Source organism: Schistocerca cancellata, chromosome 3 (genome assembly GCF_023864275.1).
Source record: "Schistocerca cancellata isolate TAMUIC-IGC-003103 chromosome 3, iqSchCanc2.1, whole genome shotgun sequence".
NCBI lineage: Eukaryota > Metazoa > Arthropoda > Insecta > Orthoptera > Acrididae > Schistocerca > Schistocerca cancellata.
In genome coordinates, this window is record NC_064628.1 from 446,461,772 (window position 1) to 446,484,998 (window position 23,227).

A 23,227-nucleotide genomic window follows, 5' to 3' on the forward strand; every position below is an offset into this window, starting at 1 on the left:
ATAAAGCGCGCGCGCGTGTGTGTGTGTGTGTGTGTGTGTGTGTGTGTGTTTTTTGTATGAGGGGCCAGATTGACTACCATGTCTTGAATTAAACTTTCAGTGTAGGATTGACCACATGTACACATAAGTTTGCAATTTCTTCTTAAATGTTGAAGGTTGGCATCCACAAAGCAGAGCTTTTGAGATCAAATTAATGATGCTGCAAAAAGTCTAAATTGATAGTGGCTATTGCATGCATGTAGGTGGGAGATGTTCTGAAACTGGGTATATATTTTACTGGGTATCACTGATTGGTCTGAAAGTGGAGCCAACATTTGCACTAAATAATACAAGTAAGCATTGCTTAGTAACAAAAATGCCCACTTGTGGTCTGCACAGTTAGTCACACTTCCCTGAAAATGCAGCACTAACCATTTTTGAAACACTTCGCAATCTTCCTGTACATCACTGAACAGTTGAAAATCAGGAATAGCCAGCAGTGCTTGTGACTTTTGGAAGTTTAGCTTGTAAGAAGCTTTACCAGTTCCTTAAGTTGACTGCCACAGTCCAAACACTTTTGCATCTAAGAGAGTTGTGACTTGATAAGAAAGTAACCTCCTTTTCACCAATTTTATGACTTATTTCTCTACAGTAACAGTTACTTATTACACTTAAATACTGCGGGCTTTCAAAAATAAAATGAAATGTGGTGGCCCTCATGCTACGTACACTCTGACTCAGAGTTGAAGTATTGTAGGTTTTGGCTGGCTTCCTTGTCTAGGTGCTGGGATACGTAGTTGACGTATTACAAGCCAATACCACCGAGTCTACAGTATACAATATGAATATAATAGAAGGAAACATTCCACGAAGGAAAAATATATTTAAAAACAAAGATGATGTGACTTACCAAATGAAAGTGCTGTCAGGTCGACAGACACACAAACAAACACAAACATACACACAAAATTCAAGCTTTCGCAACCAACGGTTGCCTCGTCAGGAAAGAGGGAAGGAGAAGGAAAGACAAAAGGATATGGGTTTTAAGGGAGAGGGTAAGGAGTCATTCCAATCCCGGGAGCGGAAAGACCCACCTTAGGGGGAAAAAAGGACAGGTATACACCCGCACACACACACACATCCACCCACACACACACAGACAGACACAAGCAGACATAAATGTCTGCTTGTGTCTGTCTGTGTGTGTGTGGGTGGATGTGTGTGTGTGTGCGGGTGTATACCTGTCCTTTTTTCCCCCTAAGGTGGGTCTTTCCGCTCCCGGGATTGGAATGACTCCTTACCCTCTCCCTTAAAACCCATATCCTTTTGTCTTTCCTTCTCCTTCCCTCTTTCCTGACGAGGCAACCGTTGGTTGCGAAAGCTTGAATTTTGTGTGTATGTTTGTGTTTGTTTGTGTGTCTGTCGACCTGCCAGCACTTTCATTTGGTAAGTCACATCATCTTTGTTTTTAAATGTATACAATATGAATATACACATGAATTGAATGGTCGAAGGTTCCTATCAATCGGTTGTGAATTTTGAATGTAATATAGAAATTTATAAATGAAAGACTGCAATTAAATAAATTCTGCAGGTACTATTTTAATGACTTTAAATAATGAGTACGATAGCAGAAGTACCTTTAAGAATGCCCTTTATTACCGTAACTCTTATTGGTGTCGATGGTCCAGCAATTAAATAAAATATAAGTTGAATAACAGGGAAACAATAGATACTTACTTCACGTAATTGGTTATGAGCAACAACATAGCTCATGAGATATTCACTTCTAAATGCATACTATGTCTTCACTGCAGAAGCCATGGAAATCTCACACGTGCGCAGGTTGGCACTATGAAATATTTCTATCTTTCGTGACCACGCGCAAACTGCTCCACTCTCCAAGTCTTTCCCGCGACTGTGCGTCCGTCGCGTCGTACTGTTCAGAACTCTCCCGTGTCCTCTCCCAAAACGATGCTTCTCCCCCACCTCCATGCATCTCTCCACATGTCCTTTTTGGAAACAATCGCTGTGATTGGCTAGAGCGCTCCCACCCTGTTTCCAAGCCAGCGTACAATCACAAACATAATGAAACACATTTGAAATACTGGATTTACATTTAAATAACTTGAAATTAAGTAGATATTCCTAAGGCTGGACCATAAACACGCTCTAACACACATTATTAAATACATAAACAATTAAATAAACACACATCAAAAGAATAGAAACAAAGTAGGCCGATAGCTTAATGTCTCTTGTGCTTTCTAGACATAGTAAATAATTGACCAATTTCTTCGGATATAAACAAAGACATAGATGAATAAATATATTTATAAGCATGCTGCTACTGTTTTTTTCGTGTAACTGTGGAGTACTTATGGCCTGACACGATCGATAGTAATCGGCTACTTTGACCTCCAATAACTCATGTACTATTCAAGTTACGTGCCTGTAATTTATACCAATTTAGGCTTACACTATTAGCTTTCTAAAGACTTGGTGATGGACAAAATCGGATGAACCGTTCAAATTTTGGAAATTTGTTGCTGGGCGTTACTTGTATAATTTACAGTCAGATACTAAACTTTAAACTAATAAAGCTGTTGAAAATATGATTACACCATCAGAATCGTTGTGCAAATAGAGTCTGTAAGTATAGCAGTGGAATCCACAGAAGAATTGGCTCACTTGACAGAGAATGAGAGCGTGCTTGTAGCCACTCAGGCTTAAATTGCACAGCAAGGCAGTATCACTTGCCACAGTTTTGGATCTTCCACTGATACATCAGAATTGCAAGAGGTTGACTAGAAACTTGGGTCAGTAAGACAAAGGAAGATGGTTAGTCTGTGGCACCACTACTGTTTTTATTCATCACTGTCACTGGTATCATCTTACAGTGAAGCCTACTACCTTTCCTTCCTTCCAGACATTCTTATCCTGCATTTCCACAGGCTCTGAAAGTCAGGGAATTTCAAACACATCAGGGAAATATCAAGGGAATTTCAAAAAAACATTGGAAAAATCTCATTTTTGTCTCAGTAGATGAAATGGTTTGTTTATTGAGGTGTCATGCATCGTATCTGGCTGAGTGCAGCTGAGTACATGCACTGCTTCTCCATTCCCTCATTCATACTGCTTCTCCCCATCGTACCACTTCCCTCAGCTTGCAGTCAGTGCTGCCACCACTTCTTGTCACTAGCCCAGCAGCTGCCAATGGTGTGAGGAGTGATGTGTTTGGATCTGATTTTCAGATATTGTAGACACAGTGGCTGGAGACAGTGGTCATGTGTGCATAAGTTGTGTCTGGGTGATTGTGCGAATGTGTGTGTGCTCTTGTTTTCTGATAAAAGCTATGGCTGAAAATGTTGTTGTGAAGGTGCGTTTACACTGCCATTTGTATCGGCACATGTATGAGATACATGTATATGCGACTTTGCGACATGTATCGCGACTTGTATGAGTTGACAAGTATCATCCTCATACATGTATGAGCGTGCGTTTACACTGGTTGATATGTATCACTGTGCGATAGCTTTCGACGACGATTTGGAAGATTTCACATTTTTATGTGCTGGTACACTTGCTCTTTTGGAAGATGATAGGAAGAAAAGGCGGAAGAAGCGTAGATGGTGGCAGAGAGAGTTTCTCGCGAATTAACGCTAAAGGATGGCGCATATTTTAGAAATTATGTTAGGATGAGTATGGAGGATTTCCGCGGTTTGTTATCACTTGTGGCTCCTCTTGTGTCCAAAACCAACACAAACTTTCGGGAAGCGATTCCACCAGAGGATCAGTTGGCAGTAACACTCCGTTTTTTTGGCCACTGAGGATTCCTCTTGAAACGAAGATTTCATTGCAAAACATTTGCATTGTCGCGCGATTGCTAATGCCAACATCTCGCACACGATTGTCGGCATCCGTTGTCAACATTATCACGCGAGGCCACCGGAATAATAGCAAAAAATTGATATACATGCCAGATGCATGAAAAAATTATAGAATGTATTACATACTCTGATATATATAAAACTTTTATCTTCACTTCTCGGAATAAAACTTGCACAATGGCCCGCAAACATGAAGAATAATGTTGCATATGGCACTTTTTGATGTTCTATGCAGATACATTAACGTCGAAATGATAGTCGGCACCTCCAAAACTCAAACAGCCGCCAAAGAGCCTGGTACTACGCGTGCGCTAATCGTCAAAATAAGCGGCAGGCGACAAGATGACAGGAAATGATAGTACTGCGCATGCGCAAGTTCAAATGTCGCTCATACATGTCGCGTATATGGCCATAAAGCGATATACAAAATGTATATGCGACATGTATGAGCTCGAGGGTCCACATACAAGTTCCGTGAATTTTTGTATGAGGTGATGTATCGCGACATGTCAAATTGTCGCGATACGTGTATCCCAGTGTAAACGTACCTTGAGAGTGTGATTGTCTTTTCTACGTGTGGGTCTGTGGCTCAGCAATCATCTTTATTGTGAGTTGCTACCTGTCCTCATTATTATTGATTCTCAGAGTATTTGAACACGTTATCTATTGCATGGATTGATCACTGTGGTCTCAGTTCATCAACCTGCTGTCTGTGGCTCGTGAATAGTTAGCCACATGAGTGGATTTCCACAACGGACAAAACCACAGGCCACTTCTGTGACTAGCTGTAATGGATCGGGCCTGCTGATTTGAAGCCATTTGGTTCCCACTGATGTGCAGGCCCTGCCCATTGGATCTAGTCTCACCAATCTTCCCACAGACTGGGTCTGTTTGTGTGTGACATAATGCAGCAGATTTTCATGATTTGTCCATAGACCCAGGACTGTAGTGCTCCTCAGCAGGCCAGAGGCCATGACTGATGGATTTCAGGAATTGCGACTGTCTCACCGCAAGTACGTTGTATAGTGTGGCATGACGTTTTAAGACATTTTGTTTGTTCTAGTACATTTTGGCACTTCAGAAGTAGTTTATATGTTAGAAAGTATGTATAATAATAATAAGAAAATCATGTCAGTCGCTAGTGGTTTGTATGTTATGTACTCGTGTATTTCTTCAAAGAAAAATCACAGAACACCTGTAAAATAATAGATACAACACAGTGGGTAATAACCAACAATAATGAACATCGTATAACCAATATTTTATTGGTGGTCACCTACAGTGTTAGTTTACATGAATCTTCCCCAGCTTATACACTTCTTTCAAGAGGCCTACTTTTTTCTGAGGTTATTTCTGAATTCTGTGAAGTTATTTTAAATCTGTCTTGCGACTCCAAGGAACTGCATATTTTTGTCACCAAATGTGTTTTGTTTTATTGCAATAAAATAACATCAGTGTTCTTAATCAAACACATATATCATTTGGTTTGCTTTCTCCATCTGAAAACAGTTCATTAGAAAAGATGTTGTTAATACTTAAAATTTTTGCTCACATTAGGAAATGCCAGTCTGATTACAAGTTTCCTTTTTTAGATATTTCCTTGTTTACACTATTGTTTCTTGTACTATAGCTACAAACACAGATTGTCAAATTATGTCTTAACTTATCCTTGAGATCTCAAAATTTGTCAGAGAAAAATGCTCAAACTTGTCGCTAAATCAGCGAAATATCGGGGAATTTCACTTGGGGGAAATTTGTGGCAGCCCCGTTATCATATGTCCTCTTCTGAACCACCTCTTTGATACTTTTGTTATTAATTCACTTTATATTCTACTCCAGGTAGTGAGTTTAAACTGTGCCAGCATGTTTATTGAGGGTTTCTTTTACTGTCCCCTCCACCTCCACCTCCCCCTCTCCCTTCCTCTCCCAAGGAATGAGAGCATAGAACATATTCATGGTCGCTGTGGATAAGCCATTCACTGTAAAGCTGTTGCAGATGAGCTTTGAAAGGTCTTTTTATGACAGCATCCATTCCTTGAAGTTATGAAGTTGTGAGGCCATACCACCAAGTATTATTATTAAGTCTATGTTATTCTGCATAGGCTTGCTCGTTCTTACTACAGCACTTCGGTTAGTTGACATTAGTACACAACACAATGAAAAAATGCGAAATGTAGTGTGTTTGATGATAACATCGTACTTGCGGATTTCTGTTTGACATGTATGACATCTGCTGAGGATTGATGTATTGCACTTGAAAATGGATCTAAAGCTGAAATTGCAATAGTGGCTATAATAAACATAATTAGTCAAATAGCGAAAAATTTATCATTTAAAAACTTTTGGATAACTATGGGTCTGCAGTAAATTAAATATCATCTTGTTACTCAAAAATTCATAAATAATATAGGCTATATGTGACTGTGCTTTGTCGTGAAGTACTCAGTCATTCATACGTCATTTCTGTTGACACTTTCTTCTCATGACAGTCCTCACAAATCTTAGAACATTTTTATTGGTCATATGACCAGGAAGGCTGATTCTTTATGAACAGTCCTGAATTAAAAAGAAAAAAAATTGTTCCCTCTAGGTGAACAAGGAATCTTCCAGTGTAGTGGCTGCTGTTTAGTATCAGGATTGTAACCATACACCCAACTTTTGTCACCAATGACAGTCCTTGAAAATAAGTTTGGATTGTCTTGAAGCAGTTGTTTCAGTTCCTAGCAGATTTCCATGTGATGCTTTTCCAATTGAAGCAGTTGTAGCCCTGACTTTACCACAATCCTTCTTATATTCAATTCTAATGACAAAATTTGGTCACATGTACCATGGGTATTGTACAAGTCTGGCAATATGCATTAACAATCTTACAGTATCAAAATGCTCACTGTCTTAATTTTTGTGCTGTGATGCCCGTTGACAGTCAAGCATAATCATCATCGTCATCATTAGCCAGCTTTTGCCCATTTTTGAAACATATGTACCAGTCATGAGTCAGTGTCTGACTTAAAGCATTGTCTCCAAAAGCGGGCCTCCACATTTGGTGCATTTCTACAGTGGTTTTCCCAAGCTTAAAACAAAACTTTATAAGGCCACAATGCTGAAAACTGCAAACTCAGAAAAATGTGACAATGGAAATACAATCACCAACTACTAACCAAATAAACCAGCTCAGAGCCACTTGCTACCCTGACTTTTGTCGTTTATAGCCTCCTCGGGAATCAGTGTTAACTTAAAAATTAGTGTTGTTTTACCTGGTCAAAAAATTCTAAGTTGGTAAGCACTATATTAGCTTTGGATGATGATGCCTGAATCTCACTGAGGTGACAAAAGTAGTGAGATAGCAATATGCACATACACAGATGGCAATAGTATCACAAGCACAAGGTATAAAAGCGCAGTGCATTATCAGAGCTGTCATTTATACTCCAGTGATTCATTTGAAAAGGTTTCAAATGTGATTATGGGTGCGTGACAGGAATTAACAGACTTTGAATGCAGAGTGGTAGTTGGAGCTAGATGCATGGGATATTCTATTTTGGAAATCGTCGTTGTTGTTGTTGTCGTCGTCGTCGTCGCCGTCGTCGTCGTCTTCAGTCCTGAGACTGGTTTGATGCAGCTCTCCATGCTACTCTATCCTGTGCAAGATTCTTCATCTCCCAGTACCTACTGCAACCTACAGCCTTCTAAATTTGCTTAGTGTATTCATCTCTTGGTCTCTCTCTACGATTTTTATCCTCCACACTGCCCTCCAATACTAAATTGGTGATCCCTCGATGTCCTACCAACCGATCCCTTCTTCTCGTCAAGTTGTGCCACAAGCTCCTGTTCTCCCCATTTGCAGTTATTCATGGACATCATGTTCCCAAATGACAATGGAATTTTTATGGATGACAGTGTACCATGTCACTGGGCCACAATTGTTCGCAATTGGTTTAAAGAACATTGCGGACAATTTGAGTGAATGATTTTGCCACCCATCGTTAGGGAATTTAATATTCTGAGATCCACAATATCAAGAGTGTGCTGAGAATACCAAATTTCAGGCATTACCTCTCACCACAGACAACGCAATGGCCATTGGCCTTAAACTTAACAACTGAGAGCAGCAGTACTTTTGTAGAGATGTCAGTGCTGATGGATAAGCAACACTGCATAACATAACCACGAAAATCAGTGTGGGGTGCATGATTAATATGTCTGTTATGACAGTGCCGCAAAATTGGGTGTTAATGGGCTTTGGCAGCAGATGACCGACATGAGTGCCTCTGCTAACAGCACAACATTGCCTGCAGTGCATCTCCTGGGCTCATGACTATATTGGTTGTACCCTATAGGACTGTAAAACCATGGTGTGGTCAGATGAGTCACGGTTTCGGTTTGTAAAAGCTGATGCTAGGGTTTGTGTGTGCCTCAAAACCCACAAAGTCATGGATCCAGGTTGTCAAAGAGGCACTGTGCAAGCTGGTGATGGCTCCATAATGTTGTGTATTGTTTGTACATGTAATTTACTGGGTCCTCTGGACCATTTGCAGTTATTCATGGACATCATGTTCCCAAATGACAATGGAATTTTTATGGATGACAGTGTACCATGTCACTGGTCCACAATTGTTCGCAATTGGTTTAAAGAACATTGTGGACAATTTGAGTGAATGAGTTTGCCACCCATCAAAAATTTATGGGATATGATTGAGAGGTCAATTGTGCACAAAATCCAGCACTGGTAACACTTTCACTGTTATGGATGGCTATAGATGCAGCATGGCTAAGTATTTCAGCAGGAGACTTCCAACAACGTGCTGAGTACATACCACATCCAGTTGCTGCACCGTGACACAAAAGGAGATCTGACTGGATGTTAGAAGGTATCTCATGATTTTTGTCACCTCAGTGTAAGTTGAAAAAGTAAAAAACAATAAATAAAATTATTAAATAATAAATAATAAACAGAAAGTATTCCGAGAAGAAATATTAATAATGAAAAAGGAGGTAGATTGTATATTAACTGAATTAAAGTCCAGAAGGGTGTTGAGATACAAAGACATGTTGGTGAACAAGTTTCCATCTCTGAATTTTAGAGAAACTAGAAGCAGGTGAGAGTATCTAAATTGCCCTTGTGGTGAAGCAGGCTCAGAGCTTCCTTGAAACATGGAATGGTCAGCAACTATGTAATGGAAGCCGCAGATGCAAGCAGTTCTTCTGTGTCCATCCACGCATTCAGCCAGTATAGTGATGTTCATTATTATGTAAAATGCTGTGCAATGGACATGTTTGTTGGTAACCAATATGTGTGGTTTCAGATGTTGCTGTGTGTGACACTGCAAAATTTACCATTGGTGGAGATGGAGTAGGTGATAGTGTATGGGTGCATGTCACATATTTTTCCCAAGGAACACTTGCAAGGGTGGGAAACTTAAAGAATAGGAATGACAGAGTGGAAATTTCGTGTGGTTTGACAAGGATGCTGCAGAGGCTAGGAGGATGGTGAGAAGTGATGGTGGGCACTGTTGAATGCCAGGGTTTTATTTCAAGGCTTGATGTATCAAAGTCATTGCCTTGGCACAATGGTGTACTGAGGTATCTGAGACCTGGGTGGTACTCAGGACATGGCCCACGGGGATCGCTTCTGAGTATTTTGGAACCGGGAGCTCTATTAGTCAGAGGCCGAAAGGAGGATATTGCCCAGGAATTTTATTTGTGAGTATGATCTGTGGGATAGTTACCTGGGATAGGTTGTTGGTATAGATGTTGACGTATTCGATGGGGGAGCAGATATTTTTTGCCATTTATTACATATACATGAACTACTAGCCAAATATTTTGTACCTTTCTTGTTTCAGAATAAGCAGTTCTGGCAGCAACAGATTGAGCTGGCAACTGGACAACGGACATCTTGTAGCTCTGGTGAGACAAAGGATGGCGAGGCTGCACGGAAGTTGCGCATGTGCCGTTACGGTACTGGATGCACAAGACCTTCATGTCGATTTTCTCACTCAACAAGTAAATATTTTGTATTTTTTCCTTTGTGAAAGTAACTAGTTTTTAAATGCAAAGCATACTATAGACTATTACATAGGCGCATTTCTGCTTACAGAATTATGAAGTATGAATGTGAATAACAACACCTGTGTCTAGTACAGGCATTAAGGAGAGTAGAAACCTTATGTTGACCATTGCACACACTTGAGGCTGAATCCTGATACTTAGATTTTGAAACTTGAATTTCTAGAAACTGACCTTTTGCAGTGTGCATTTGTTTGTAAACCTCTGATGATCCAGTGGCCATCTCATAACTAAGTTGGGTAATACATCAAGCATGAAGGGAAGCAGGTGGACCACAGTGTTCATGTAGTCCACAGCTGTCATGGTGCCTTCAGTTACTGCAAAAGGTCCTCTGGAAGTGCAGATGAATTTCCCCGATAGCACACTATTGCAGTAGCAGCTGATGGTGTTGTTGGGTAAAGGTGGGTACACATAAGGATCATCTGCTGCAGAGTACTGCATGATGTGCTCCAAAACACTTACACCAGCACCAGCATTGCACTATGTCATCAGATCTGTCATGTATTGCTGCCTATACTCCTTTACAGAGTGAGAAAGCTGAGAGATGCTGTGTAGAGAGAAGTGTGAGTGTAGATTAATGAGCTGAATGGCAGGCATGGGGACAGGACTGGAGGCGAGTGGCAGTCAGGCGCAAGCAAAGATTGATGACAGGAGAATTGTGGGTTTAAAGAATGTATTGTAAGAACATTTCCCTTTGTAATTCAGGGGAGGGTGGGTTGGGGGAGGGGGAGATTGAGATATTATGAACTGTAAAGAATCCACTGAAGTTCAGTATGTTATGGGTTCAGTATGTTATGGGTTCATCAACATGTTCTACTATTGGGTGATCAACTTTGGTCTTGGCAACAATTTTGTCAGTGATCAGTCATTTAGGTGGACAGCTAGTTGGTAGTCATACACATATAAAATGCTAAGCAAAAGTTAAATAGCTGGTTAACATGACTGCTTTTGCATATGGACCTACCTCTGGGAGGGTAGAAGACGCCTGTGGAAAGGTCTGCAGTAAGATGTGCTTGCTTGGTGCAAAAAACAAGTCTTAGATTAGGGTCTCCCTCAGGGGTATGACTCCTGTGGTAACGGGCTTTAATTAGGTGTGGCATATTAATGTACTAGAATATTTTGTTGAATGCATGGGTTGCAGAATACCATTTTGGGAGACATAGGAAGAATGTGGCACACATAAGTGCACAGTGAAAGGTATTTGAAGCCACGGCAAAGGTAATAGTTAAAATGTTCTGTGGATGATGAGCTGGCTCTAGAAGCTGGATTGATAATAGGGGGCATGTATGAATATGATACACAAGATCTGATTGCGGACTATGTTCTCGAGGGTAATTTCTGTATGTGGAGTCTTTAGTAAAACTGTCAGCATACTGGTCAGGATATTGCTTGTTACAGCAGATGCACCATCTGCAGGTCTCAAGATTGTAGGGTGGAAAGCATGACAGCTATCAAAGAGGAGGTACTATTTATGGTTAGTGTACTTTTTAAAGACAAAAGTTTTCATAGCACCTCAAGAGAGATGGAGCATCATGAAGGTAGCATTGTGGGCTTAGTAGTATTAGTTGAAACAGGTAAGAGGAAATGTATTGAGGCTGTGGAGGAATGAAGATAGATTATTTTGGCCTTACATCCAGATCATGAACCTATCATTATTGGATGTTAACTATTGGACCTTAACTAAACTAGAGGTGACTAGGAATATCTCTGCTAGATAGCTGTAAACCAGTTGTCATATGAGGATTCTGATGGCTATGCTGCAGATTGCTTTGTAAAGCTTTCCTTGAAGTTGTTGTTGTTGTGGTCTTCAGTCCTGAGACTGGTTTGATGCAGCTCTCCATGCTACTCTATCCTGTGCAAGCTTCTTCATCTCCCAGTATCTACTGCAACCTACATCCTTCTGAATCTGCTTAGTGTATTCATCTCTTGGTCTCCCTCTACAATTTTTACCCTCCACACTGCCCTCCAATGCTAAATTTGTGATCCCTTGATGCCTCAAAACATGTCCTACCAACCGATCCCTTCTTCTAGTCAAGTTGTGCCACAAACTTCTCTTCTCCCCAATCCTATTCAATACCTCCTCATTAGTTACGTGATCTACCCACCTTATCTTCAGCATTCTTCTGTAGCACCACATTTCGAAAGCTTCTATTCTCTTCTTGTCCAAACTAGTTATCGTCCATGTTTCACTTCCATACATGGCTACACTCCATACAAATACTTTCAGAAACGACTTCCTGACACTTAAATCTATACTCGATGTTAACAAATTCCTCTTCTTGAGAAACGCTTTCCTTGCCATTGCCAGTCTACATTTTATATCCTCTCTACTTCGACCATCATCGGTTATTTTACTCCCTAAATAGCAAAACTCCTTTACTACTTTAAGTGTCTCATTTCCTAATCTAATTCCCTCAGCATCACCCGACTTAATTTGACTACATTCCATTATCCTCGTTTTGCTTTTGTTGATGTTCATCTTATATCCTCCTTTCAAGACACTGTCCATTCCGTTCAACTGCTCTTCCAAGTCCTTTGCTGTCTCTGACAGAATTACAATGTCATCGGCAAACCTCAAAGTTTTTACTTCTTCTCCATGAATTTTAATACCTACTCCGAATTTTTCTTTTGTTTTCTTTACTGCTTGCTCAATATACAGATTGAATAACATCGGGGAGAGGCTACAACCCTGTCTTACTCCTTTCCTAACCACTGCTTCCCTTTCATGCCCCTCGACTCTTATAACTGCCATCTGGTTTCTGTACAAACTGTAAATAGCCTTTCGTTCCCTGTATTTTACCCCTGCCACCTTCAGAATTTGAAAGAGAGTATTCCAGTTAACATTGTCAAAAGCTTTCTCTAAGTCTACAAATGCTAGAAACGTAGGTTTGCCTTTTCTTAATCTTTCTTCTAAGATTAGTCGTAAGGTCAGTATTGCCTCATGTGTTCCAACATTTCTACGGAATCCAAACTGATCTTCCCCGAGGTCGGCTTCTACCAGTTTTTCCATTCATCTGTAAAGAATTCGCGTTAGTATTTTGCAGCTGTGACTTATTAAACTGATAGTTCGGTAATTTTCACATCTGTCAACACCTGCTTTCTTTGGGATTGGAATTATTATATTCTTCTTGAAGTCTGAGGGTATTTCGCCTGTCTCATACATCGTGCTCACCAGATGGTAGAGTTTCGTCATGACTGGCTCTCCCGAGGCCATCAGTAGTTCAAATGGAATGTTGTCTACTCCCGGGGCCTTGTTTCGACTCAGGTCTTTCAGTGCTCTGTCAAACTCTTCACGCAGTATCTTATCTCCCATTTCGTCTTCATCTACATCCTCTTCCATTTCCATAATATTGTCCTCAAGTACATCGCCCTTGTATAAACCCTCTATATACTCCTTCCACCTTTCTGCCTTCCCTTCTTTGCTTAGAACTGGGTTGCCATCTGAGCTCTTGATATTCATACAAGTGGTTCTCTTCTCTCCAAAGGTCTCTTTAATTTTCCTGTAGGCAGTATCTATCTTACCCCTAGTTAGACAAGCCTCTACATCCTTACATTTGTCCTCTAGCCATCCCTGCTTAGCCATTTTGCACTTCCTGTCGATATCATTTTTGAGACGTCTGTATTCCTTTTTGCCTGCTTCATTTACTGCATTTTTGTATTTTCTCCTTTCATCAATTAAATTCAATATTTCTTCTGTTACCCAAGGATTTCTATTAGCCCTCGTCTTTTTACCTACTTGATCCTCTGCTGCCTTCACTACTTCATCCCTCAGAGCTACCCATTCTTCTTCTACTGTATTTCTTTCCCCCATTCCTGTCAATTGTTCCCTTATGCTCTCCCTGAAACTCTGTACAACGTCTGGTTCTTTCAGTTTATCCAGGTCCCATCTCCTTAAATTCCCACCTTTTTGCAGTTTCTTCAGTTTCAATCTGCAGTTCATAACCAATAGATTGTGGTCAGAATCCACATCTGCCCCAGGAAATGTCTTACAATTTAAAACCTGGTTCCTAAATCTCTGTCTTACCATTATATAATCTATCTGATACCTACTAGTATCTCCAGGATTCTTCCAGGTATACAACCTTCTTTTATGATTCTTGAACCAAGTGTTGGCTATGATTAAGTTATGCTCTATGCAAAATTCTACAAGGCGGCTTCCTCTTTCATTCCTTCCCCCCCAATCCATATTCACCTACTATGTTTCCTTCTCTCCCTTTTCCTACTGACGAATTCCAGTCACCCATGACTATTAAATTTTCGTCTCCTTTCACTACCTCAATAATTTCTTTTATCTCGTCATACATTTCATCTATTTCTTCATCATCTGCAGAGGTAGTTGGCATATAAACTTGTACTACTGTAGTAGGCATGGGCTTTGTGTCTATCTTGGCCACAATAATGCGTTCACTATGCTGTTTGTAGTAGCTAACCCGCACTCCTATTTTTTTATTCATTATTAAACCTACTCCTGCATTACCCCTATTTGATTTTGTATTTATAACCCTGTAATCACCCGACCAAAAGTCTTGTTCCTCCTGCCACCGAACTTCACTAATTCCCACTATATCTAACTTTAACCTATCCATTTCCCTTTTTAAATTTTCTAACCTACCTGCCCGATTAAGGGATCTGACATTCCACGCTCCGATCCGTAGAACGCCAGTTTTCTTTCTCCTGATAACGACGTCCTCCTGAGTAGTCCCCGCCCGGAGATCCGAATGGGGGACTATTTTACCTCCGGAATATTTTACCCAAGAGGACGCCATCATCATTTAATCATACAGTAGAGCTGCATGTCCTCGGGAAAAATTACGGCTGTAGTTTCCCCTTGCTTTCAGCCGTTCGCAGTACCAGCAGAGCAAGGCCGTTTTGGTTAATGTTACAAGGCCAGATCAGTCAATCATCCAGACTGTTGCCCCTGCAACTACTGAAAAGGCTGCTGCCCCTCTTCAGGAACCACATGTTTGTCTGGCCTCTCAACAGATACCCCTCCGTTGTGGTTGCACCTACGGTACGGCCATCTGTATCGCTGAGGCACGCAAGCCTCCCCACCAGCGGCAAGGTCCATGGTTCATGGGGGGTCCTTGAAGTATGAGTAGTTAAATAAATGGGTTTGTAAGGTGTGTAATGGATATGCAACCTCTAAACGTAGATGAACTATGAACTACAGTTACCGTACTGTCCTTCGAAATAGTCATCTTCCATAACAATGTACTGCAGAGCTCTGTGATACATGTCCTGGAAACTTTACACGAAGTTTTCTTTCGGGATGGTGTTCAAAAGCCATGTCACATTTTGTTGGATGTCAGGAATATCATCAAATGTCTTTCCTTTCAAAGCAAGTTTGAGTCGAGGGAACAGGAAGAAGTCTGGAGGATTGAGATCCAGCAAGAATGGTGGATGTTAAAGTTGCACCACACCCTTTTTTGCCAGGAACTGTTTGACAATATTGGCTGTGTGTGGGCAAGCATTGTCGTGAACAGAAAACCATGAGCCTTGTTGTGCGTACTGGGGTGTAGATGTTGCATGAAAAGGGTCAAAATTCCAATGTACCGTCCAGTGTTCAGTGTCATTCCATCAGGTAGAAATTCCTTGTGGATAATGCCTTGACGACTATCGAAAACTGTGATGAGCATTGTTTTGATATGTGATTTTTTGGCTCTGACCTTTTTCCGATGAGGTGATGTCAGAGAACACCATTCCATGCTTTGCTGTTTTGTTTCAGGATTGTACCAGAGACACCAGGTTTCATCCTCAGTGACAATATGGTTCAAGAAATTGGGTGTCACATCCACCATTTTGACAAAATCCTGTGAAGCCTATAAACATGCATGCTTCTGATCGTCAGTCAGGTGATGTGGCAGAAGACAGCAACACATTTTCCTCTTCCCTAACTCCTGGGTAAGAATTTGCCGCACAGATTCACAGTTCATCTGCAGTTCATTCGCTATCAAGCGCACAGTTAATCGAAGGTCGTTTTTGATTAATGTCCTCACTTTCTCAATGTTTTCATCACTGATGACAGTTGCTGGTCGTCCGCTATGGGGATTGTCAGAAAAACTTTCCCGGCCTCCTCAAAAATGGGCGAACCACCCGTACATACACTTCATGGACAGTGCTTGATCCCCATAAACATGTACCAGCATTGCATGTGTTTCTTTCGGTGTCTTGCCAAGCTTAAAACAAAAGTTTAAATTTATCCTTTGCTCATTCATTGTCCTGTTCTCAGTTGAGAACCAACACACTAAACAAGCACTTCATCCAACAGGTCTATCATGGAACACACACAATAGTCAACTGAACTACGGTGGGGGTAGGTTGTCAACACCAACCACTATGCAGGTGCAGCGTTGAGAGTCGCCAGTGTTGCCCAATTGACTGTACTGACTTCATTCACTGAACTTTACTGTCGAAGGTTGCACTTATGGGTTTGGTCGGAAGGACATTGGAGACAGGTAGTGTTCAATGTTGACAGGGCCACAACCGTGGAGGTTTTTTTCCTATATAGAGTGGGCATCAACAGTTATAAGCAAAACTCCAGGTGCTAACGATATGGTATGATTGGTAGATGATGAATGAAGTGATTTGTATCCTTTATGTAGAAAAGTGGGCTGCAATGGATTGGAGGTGTTGATCAGCACAAATTGAGGTTATTTCCTTGGGAGCACAGTTATCAGCTACCGCGGGAGATATAGGTGGGTTAGATTTATGGATTTTGGGAAGCATATAGAAGATGGTTGGGGGGGGGGGGGAGTTGGGGTGGAAAGAGAGATGGTTGGGGGTAAGGTTCTGTGATGGGCGTAGGAGTTAGAGCAGGAATCGGAGGTTATCGTGGACTTTTGAGATGTAAGAGTAAGAGTCAAAACAGCTCACAGTTATTAAATATTTCAGTTGTCAGAATGGAAACAGTGGAGAGTATTTTGGATACAAATGAAGCAACAGCCATATACCTATCTGATCAGACATGGATATCATAACATGTTGATTGCAGAAAAGTTCTCTCACCATAATATTCCACACGGTTAAGTTTGCAGTAACCTCAGCTCACAGGTCACTCCGCATCTATCCATTGACATTGTTGCAAGCCATTAGATTGCTGCCTGCTGCACCTGCAAGCACCTCTGCATGTGCTCTTCTTGGATGCATGTTATGTGAAATAAACTGCAAGGATAACACAAGACTCTACCAAATGTGCACTTGTGACTGGACAGACACTCTGCCAATGACGTTAGGGATATTATTATGAAACCGCCTGCCTCTGGAAACCTTGAGTTACTAAAAGGCGAGCTCATTCAGTGGGTTCCCCTCTCTTAGAACAATTTTTGCACAGAAAGGAAATTTTTAACAGAAAGCTGCCACACTTCCTTGTCTACTCTGCACCTTGGCCTGATTGGACATCCCAGGACCACTCCTAAGGTCCATATGAACATCTCACTTGCCAGATATGCATCACACCCTGCTCTCAAATAGCCAAACTTCTGTGATTTAGCAGAGTTCGCAGACACAGTAACTAAGGCCACCACTCAGCAGGTGTTGACTATAATGCACAACAGAGACAGGCTGGCCGATATCGCCTCGTGTCATGAGGCTAGGCACAAATTGAGACGTGTGTGGCGCAATGCAGCACAGCGCACTTTTCATAACTTCACTGGCTCAAATGGGACCATGCAAATTGTGACGCGAGATGACACGTGCCTGCGCTGGGTCGCACGGCGTTGTGGTTGTGGCACAGTTTCTCACGCCACACGCCACGCATTAGGGGTGAGGCAGGGAGCAGGAAGGCAGTCCTGCCGTATGTTCACTTCGGCATGGCGCATATGAGCAGTGAAAGTATTGAGCATCTGAAAAATACGGCCTTACTGTATACTGAATCTTATTATCACTGAGTAATGTATCGTTTTTCAGCATTTAAGCGCTCCATCTCTTTTCGTTAGTACATATTAGTTTTCAGTTACATATACCTGTATAGTTCTTTTGTTTTGTTTATTCTTTTGTCAAGAACAATGAACAGTTCAATAACTGCTGACCCATTAGCCACTGGGATTATATCTTCTGCCTCCACAATGTTTTCAGGCCGTAAGAAGGGACAGATGATTCATCGTGAAGGTAGTGAATAAGAAAGTAAGGAATATTATAAAATCACTCTATCTAGAAGCAAGGCAGGAAATGCTGATGTATCTCTATGATCTGTTGCAAAAAGGCGTAATTGCTACAGCTGTGACACCTTTGTGCATCTGGTAAAAGCGTCCTAGGAATGAAGTACTTAAGTTTCACTATCATTACTTGGATATGTATGTAATAAGAGACATTATGCTATGTACAAGTGGACATCACATTTCCACTGCAAGCTAGAATAAGTCGAAAGGCAGTCACAAATAACAATGTTTTAACTGGCTCGCCGTGTTGAAAAAAAAACATTTCAGTTGTCGCATGCACATTATCAGCATTAATAAACTAATTATACAACAGGGTACACAAATGAAAAAAAAATTGTTGGTATTATTACTAAAGGAGGAGTATCCTGAAAGAGTGTGGTGATTAGATATATTTAATTTCTTGAAATGTATTGCTGACAAAGGCAGATCTACTGTCATGACAATGTTTTTCGAACTCCTGCTCACAAGGCACACATGGCTGGCTTCCGCATCCCTTTCACAAGTATTATGCTCAGCTGCTGACAGTCCACTGACCATTGTGTTGGGCGACAGATCAATTGTTTATTTTTCTCGGTAACACCTATTTTATTCGTGAATCATACATTGTCAATTTGGCAAGCCGTAGCTGAGTAACCAGCATCTGGCATGTGCCTGTCATTCCACCTGAAGGGAATGTTCGTCATTATTTTAATACTGCTCAGATCAGGAGAAGGAATAAAATCCTTTGGTGAGTTTCCATTCCAGTTGTTCAGTGTTAAAAATATGATGGGTTATGGGGATTCAACCAAAATTCCAACAGAATTGGCATTTATTTTGTGTGAATTGTTAACCTTTTCTCATTCGAAGACGCATCACCGTTTATGGGTAATGGCTACATTTATCTTGTTGACAGGTTTAATTGTACTTCCTGTGCCGAAACACAGTGTAATATGCACAAACTCATCCAACAGCAGCTGTTGCGACAGAATTCTGAAACACAGTGCCTCATTAAACAAGTACTTGGCAATCAAAGAGCTCAATAGTTTATGAAAAACCTTATACTGTCGGTTTGCAGTATCATAAGACAAGAAATTTCATGTTTCTTTTCCTACTAGGACACTCTTATTTTACTAGCTGTCAATAACTCTTAAAAAGTTACAGTGACTGGAGTAAAAACAAAATAAAAAGGGAGTATGACTACTGGTATATCCCCATAGATAAGAAAGTTTCATGTGTTTACGAATTGGCAAAATACTCTCCTTCTTGTGTTTTATCATATGCCAAACTATCATTTCGATGTCTCGATCGGTTTAGGAGATATGAGAGGTGTTGTGAATATTTCATTCTCGCGTGCGTCAGACCGGGAGTGAGCGTGCTACATAGGATCCATTTTCTCGATATCGGAGGCATATAAAGACTTCCTCCCAAGTCTAAAGAAAAATTTAACATGTTAGCTAAATTTCATACACAGCAACATATGGTGTAATACGCACCAAACACAAGATCATAGCGACCACTATTTTCCATTGCAAACTTTGCAAATTTTGCATAGTGTCTTACTGAAAAGTGTATACCACAATAATTGTAACCATTAGCGAGATCATTTGCACTTCGGCATGAAGCTGTCATTTAACGCTACAAGCAGGGTAAAAATGAAATGTTTTTAGTGAATAGTTTCTGCAAAATCATTTGAGAAAGATTACACTGTGCGCACTCTTCGTTTCTGTCAGCGCAGAGCGTCGCCAACTGGCATGTGTGAAGTATGTGTGCGCGTCTCAATATGCGTTTGACCCGCGCGACACGTGTGGAATGTGCACGTCGCGCTGTAGTGTCGTGTCACATCACACGTGCTATATGCATCTCAATTTGCACTTACACTGAGAGTTGACATGGCAAGTTGTAGCCCTTGGCATATACAATGAGACCTCACACAGTCACATACAATGCAACCTGCATTCTTCACTCCCAGTGGCCAGAATAATTGTTATTACTGCCGTTGTTTTGGCGACAGAGCACATAGATACAGATGCCATCTTCCTGGTAAGGAAATGCTGATAGCAGCCTCTCACACCTGTTGGGCAAGTCCGCCATGAGCACCAGCCCAGGTAACTATTGCGACATTTAGTAGTAACAGATAGGACCTCTAAGATGCAGTTTTTGGTGGATACCGGCTTAGACATGTATGTCTTTTTCAGGCAACAGCTGTGGCAGGTGTGGCTGCATGCAAACTTACTTAGAAGCTGCAAATGGTTCACTCATAACTACATAAGGGCTTGTGACTTTAAATTTGAACTTTGGTTTACGATGGACATTTGAGTGGTGATTCATTGTCGCAAGTGTGACTTGCACTGTGAGAGGGCTGTATTTTCTGTCTTTCTATACCTCATCCTTTACGTGGTGATAGTGATGATGAAATGAATTCCAGAGATTGTGGGTCTCCGTGATTGGACTATGTCTGCCATCTGAGTTCATTCCTGCACTTTTTCTTTCACGTTTCTGTAACCACAAAGTAATCATCTCTCACTGCAAAGCAACCAGCTAAATTTTATTTCTCAATTTAGAACAGATATTTAACATGTTTGCTGTTCAAAAAAGTCACCCCCAATATTTTGTTTAGAGTGAAAAGTATTTTCTTACTTGGGGTTTTCACTGAGCTGGTGGCAGTGTAGATTGACTACGAGGAAATAAATACTCTTGCACATGTGTTGCATGCCAATGCCAGGTACTAAGGAGCAACATATTGCAACGTGTCAGCAGGCCGAGAGTCGTCTTATATGCTGGACTTCGTAAGATGAGGGGTTTTTGATTCTATGCAGACTCAACCAGCCAAGAATCCATGCTAGCAAAGCAGCATTTTGTGTGGCTTGTTATACAGAAGGATTGCTGTATGTGGACTCAGACCTACATCCCCTGCCAGAACTGCAAAATAATACAGAATGTATGAGCTGCACTAAGTATTTCTTTTATCCCAGAGGCATGATTTTCACACATCCACCTCGACTCCCAGTTGCATGGAACTACTGCTACTGCCTCACAGTGGTGGCCAGAGGTATGCCACTAGGAAAAACAAACTGCCGAGAATGTTTGTGTGTGTTTGTGTGTGTGTGTGTGTGTGTGTGTGTGTGTGTGTGTGTGTACCTGTGCCTCTGTTTCGTGTGTGTGTGTGTGTGTGTGTGTGTGTGTGTGTGTGTGTGTGCCTCTGTTTCACTTTTGAGCTGTGTGCAGCTTGTGAGTTCCAATCAGGGTTGGCAGTGGGAGTTAGAAATATTTTGTGCAATGATCTAGTTGTAGGGGATATACATGGCAAGGACTTCACCGTAACATGTAGCCACAAATGGCATTTTGGAGCACTTACACCATTCCGTGGATGCCAATATAATGTGCTATATGGCGGATTCATAGGTTGACATTCTCACAGTAGTGCTGTCAGAATTGTGAAGTGCATTAAAATAGGATCTTCATGCCTGCTCCTGGAGAGCTGATGTACAGCAAATCTCTGCGTCTACCAGGTGAGTTTTTTAAACCACATCCGGGCTACCCACACCCTGCTAACAATTGCCACATGGTACTCCGCAGGTAAGTGAAGGCTATGTGACTGAGTGGAACTACATGGAATGGAAAACAGGATACTTTTGTTATCAAAGAGCTGCCAGAATGAAGCAAATTTTCCTCCGATGCAGCCCACTACACAGATCACTGGAGCTGCTGCACAAAGGCCTATACACAATTATGGGACAAAACAATAGGACACTCACTCTCCCTATTAAAGGGGTAGATACAGTAGTGTCCACTGACCAATGGGTGTTGGGCTGTCCTAAGTGCAGAAGACAGCAGCAAAGTACAGGCCACCACTGGACACAAAACACTCACCATGCCACAGCTGCCAGCACCGCAACATCATCCAGAGCAGCACCACCCACCTGGAAATCAACTAGCTGTCACCCACCTAGGTGTAGCAGTCACTTCCCAATACCAATTGACCAACCATCATCCAGCCACAATGGAAACTCGTTACAAACAAAAAGTGCAGTTTCATTTCAATCTAGCTGACAACATCATATTACTCAAGTTTGTTAAAAAACCTTCTCTTCATTTACTTACAGAGGTGTGGTGTAGGGACCTCAGGTCACACCACACTTATCCATTGGCAATGTCATGAATGACCAATGCCGGAAGACGGTGCTCTCTAGCAGAGAGTATACTGCTAACTGCAGCAGTGTGAGCATTGGAGTGTGTGCAGTCACTGGATGCAAATTACTTGGAATGAACAGTGGGACAATAATTGTATATGTGATACTAGTTGTTTATTTTATTGTACTAAAGACCAATAGAGTGGCTTATCTTTAGGTAAATTGTACTATGTATTAAGTACCTACAAGTTATTCATTATTGTACTATTTGTTATTGTGAGCAATAAATGTCGTCTGCAGTAATGGTTATTCTCTGGTTGTAGATAATTTCTGAAGTCTCCAGCTTCTAAAAGTTTTAAAACAGCTCCTTGTCAATTACATTTACATTTGATGCTTAAGAGGCCAAGACTGTGGGAAAGAATATTTAATGCTTTTTACCTCAAGTGAAGAATGAAAAATAACACAAAATTTCATTTGCCTCAGTTACAATCTGAATATGCTACCTTGAGATTTAAAGGAGACAAAAGAGTTCTTACATAGTATTTGATGAGAGACTGTTTTAGGTGGGGTACTGAAATTAGAGTCTTTGGGTAGTAAATATCATAGTTGTCTAAATTATAACAATGGAAGGCACTTAGTATAAAAGTAAAGCAATATTATGTATTTGTTGTGACAAACATTAACATTACAATGTACTGACTGTCATGTCTTCAGACTGATAAGAAGTAAAACTCAAATTAATTTAGATTGATAGAAATAAATTCATGTGCTCCATTTTACATCTTTATAGTTTTCTGTATTTCCATTCTTAGCATCAAGTTAATAACTTGCCGTGGATGCATGATTGCAGACTGTAAATCATCATCTCCAGTTTAGATGACTTTGAGGCTGATACTGACTGATCTCAAGTAATTGTCAATGTTAGCTAGCAAGCAATACTGTGTGAGGGACCATTGTAGTAATTGTAAACTCCAGCCACAGACATTGGCAGGCCTGTCAATACTGATCAACTGCCGTGCCACCCACC

At 41.0% G+C, this 23,227-nt stretch overlaps 1 protein-coding gene across 1 annotated transcript in view; it reads left to right on the forward strand.

The window, feature by feature from the left end:
- The window catches only part of LOC126175203 (PAN2-PAN3 deadenylation complex catalytic subunit PAN2), a 319,055-nt gene that overhangs the window by 201,363 nt on the left and 94,465 nt on the right, over window positions 1-23,227 (forward strand). Inside the window, exon 14 of the mRNA XM_049921812.1 lies at window positions 9,713-9,872. Within this exon, the coding sequence (XP_049777769.1) occupies window positions 9,713-9,872 (160 nt within the window). The remainder of the gene's footprint in view (window positions 1-9,712; window positions 9,873-23,227) is intronic.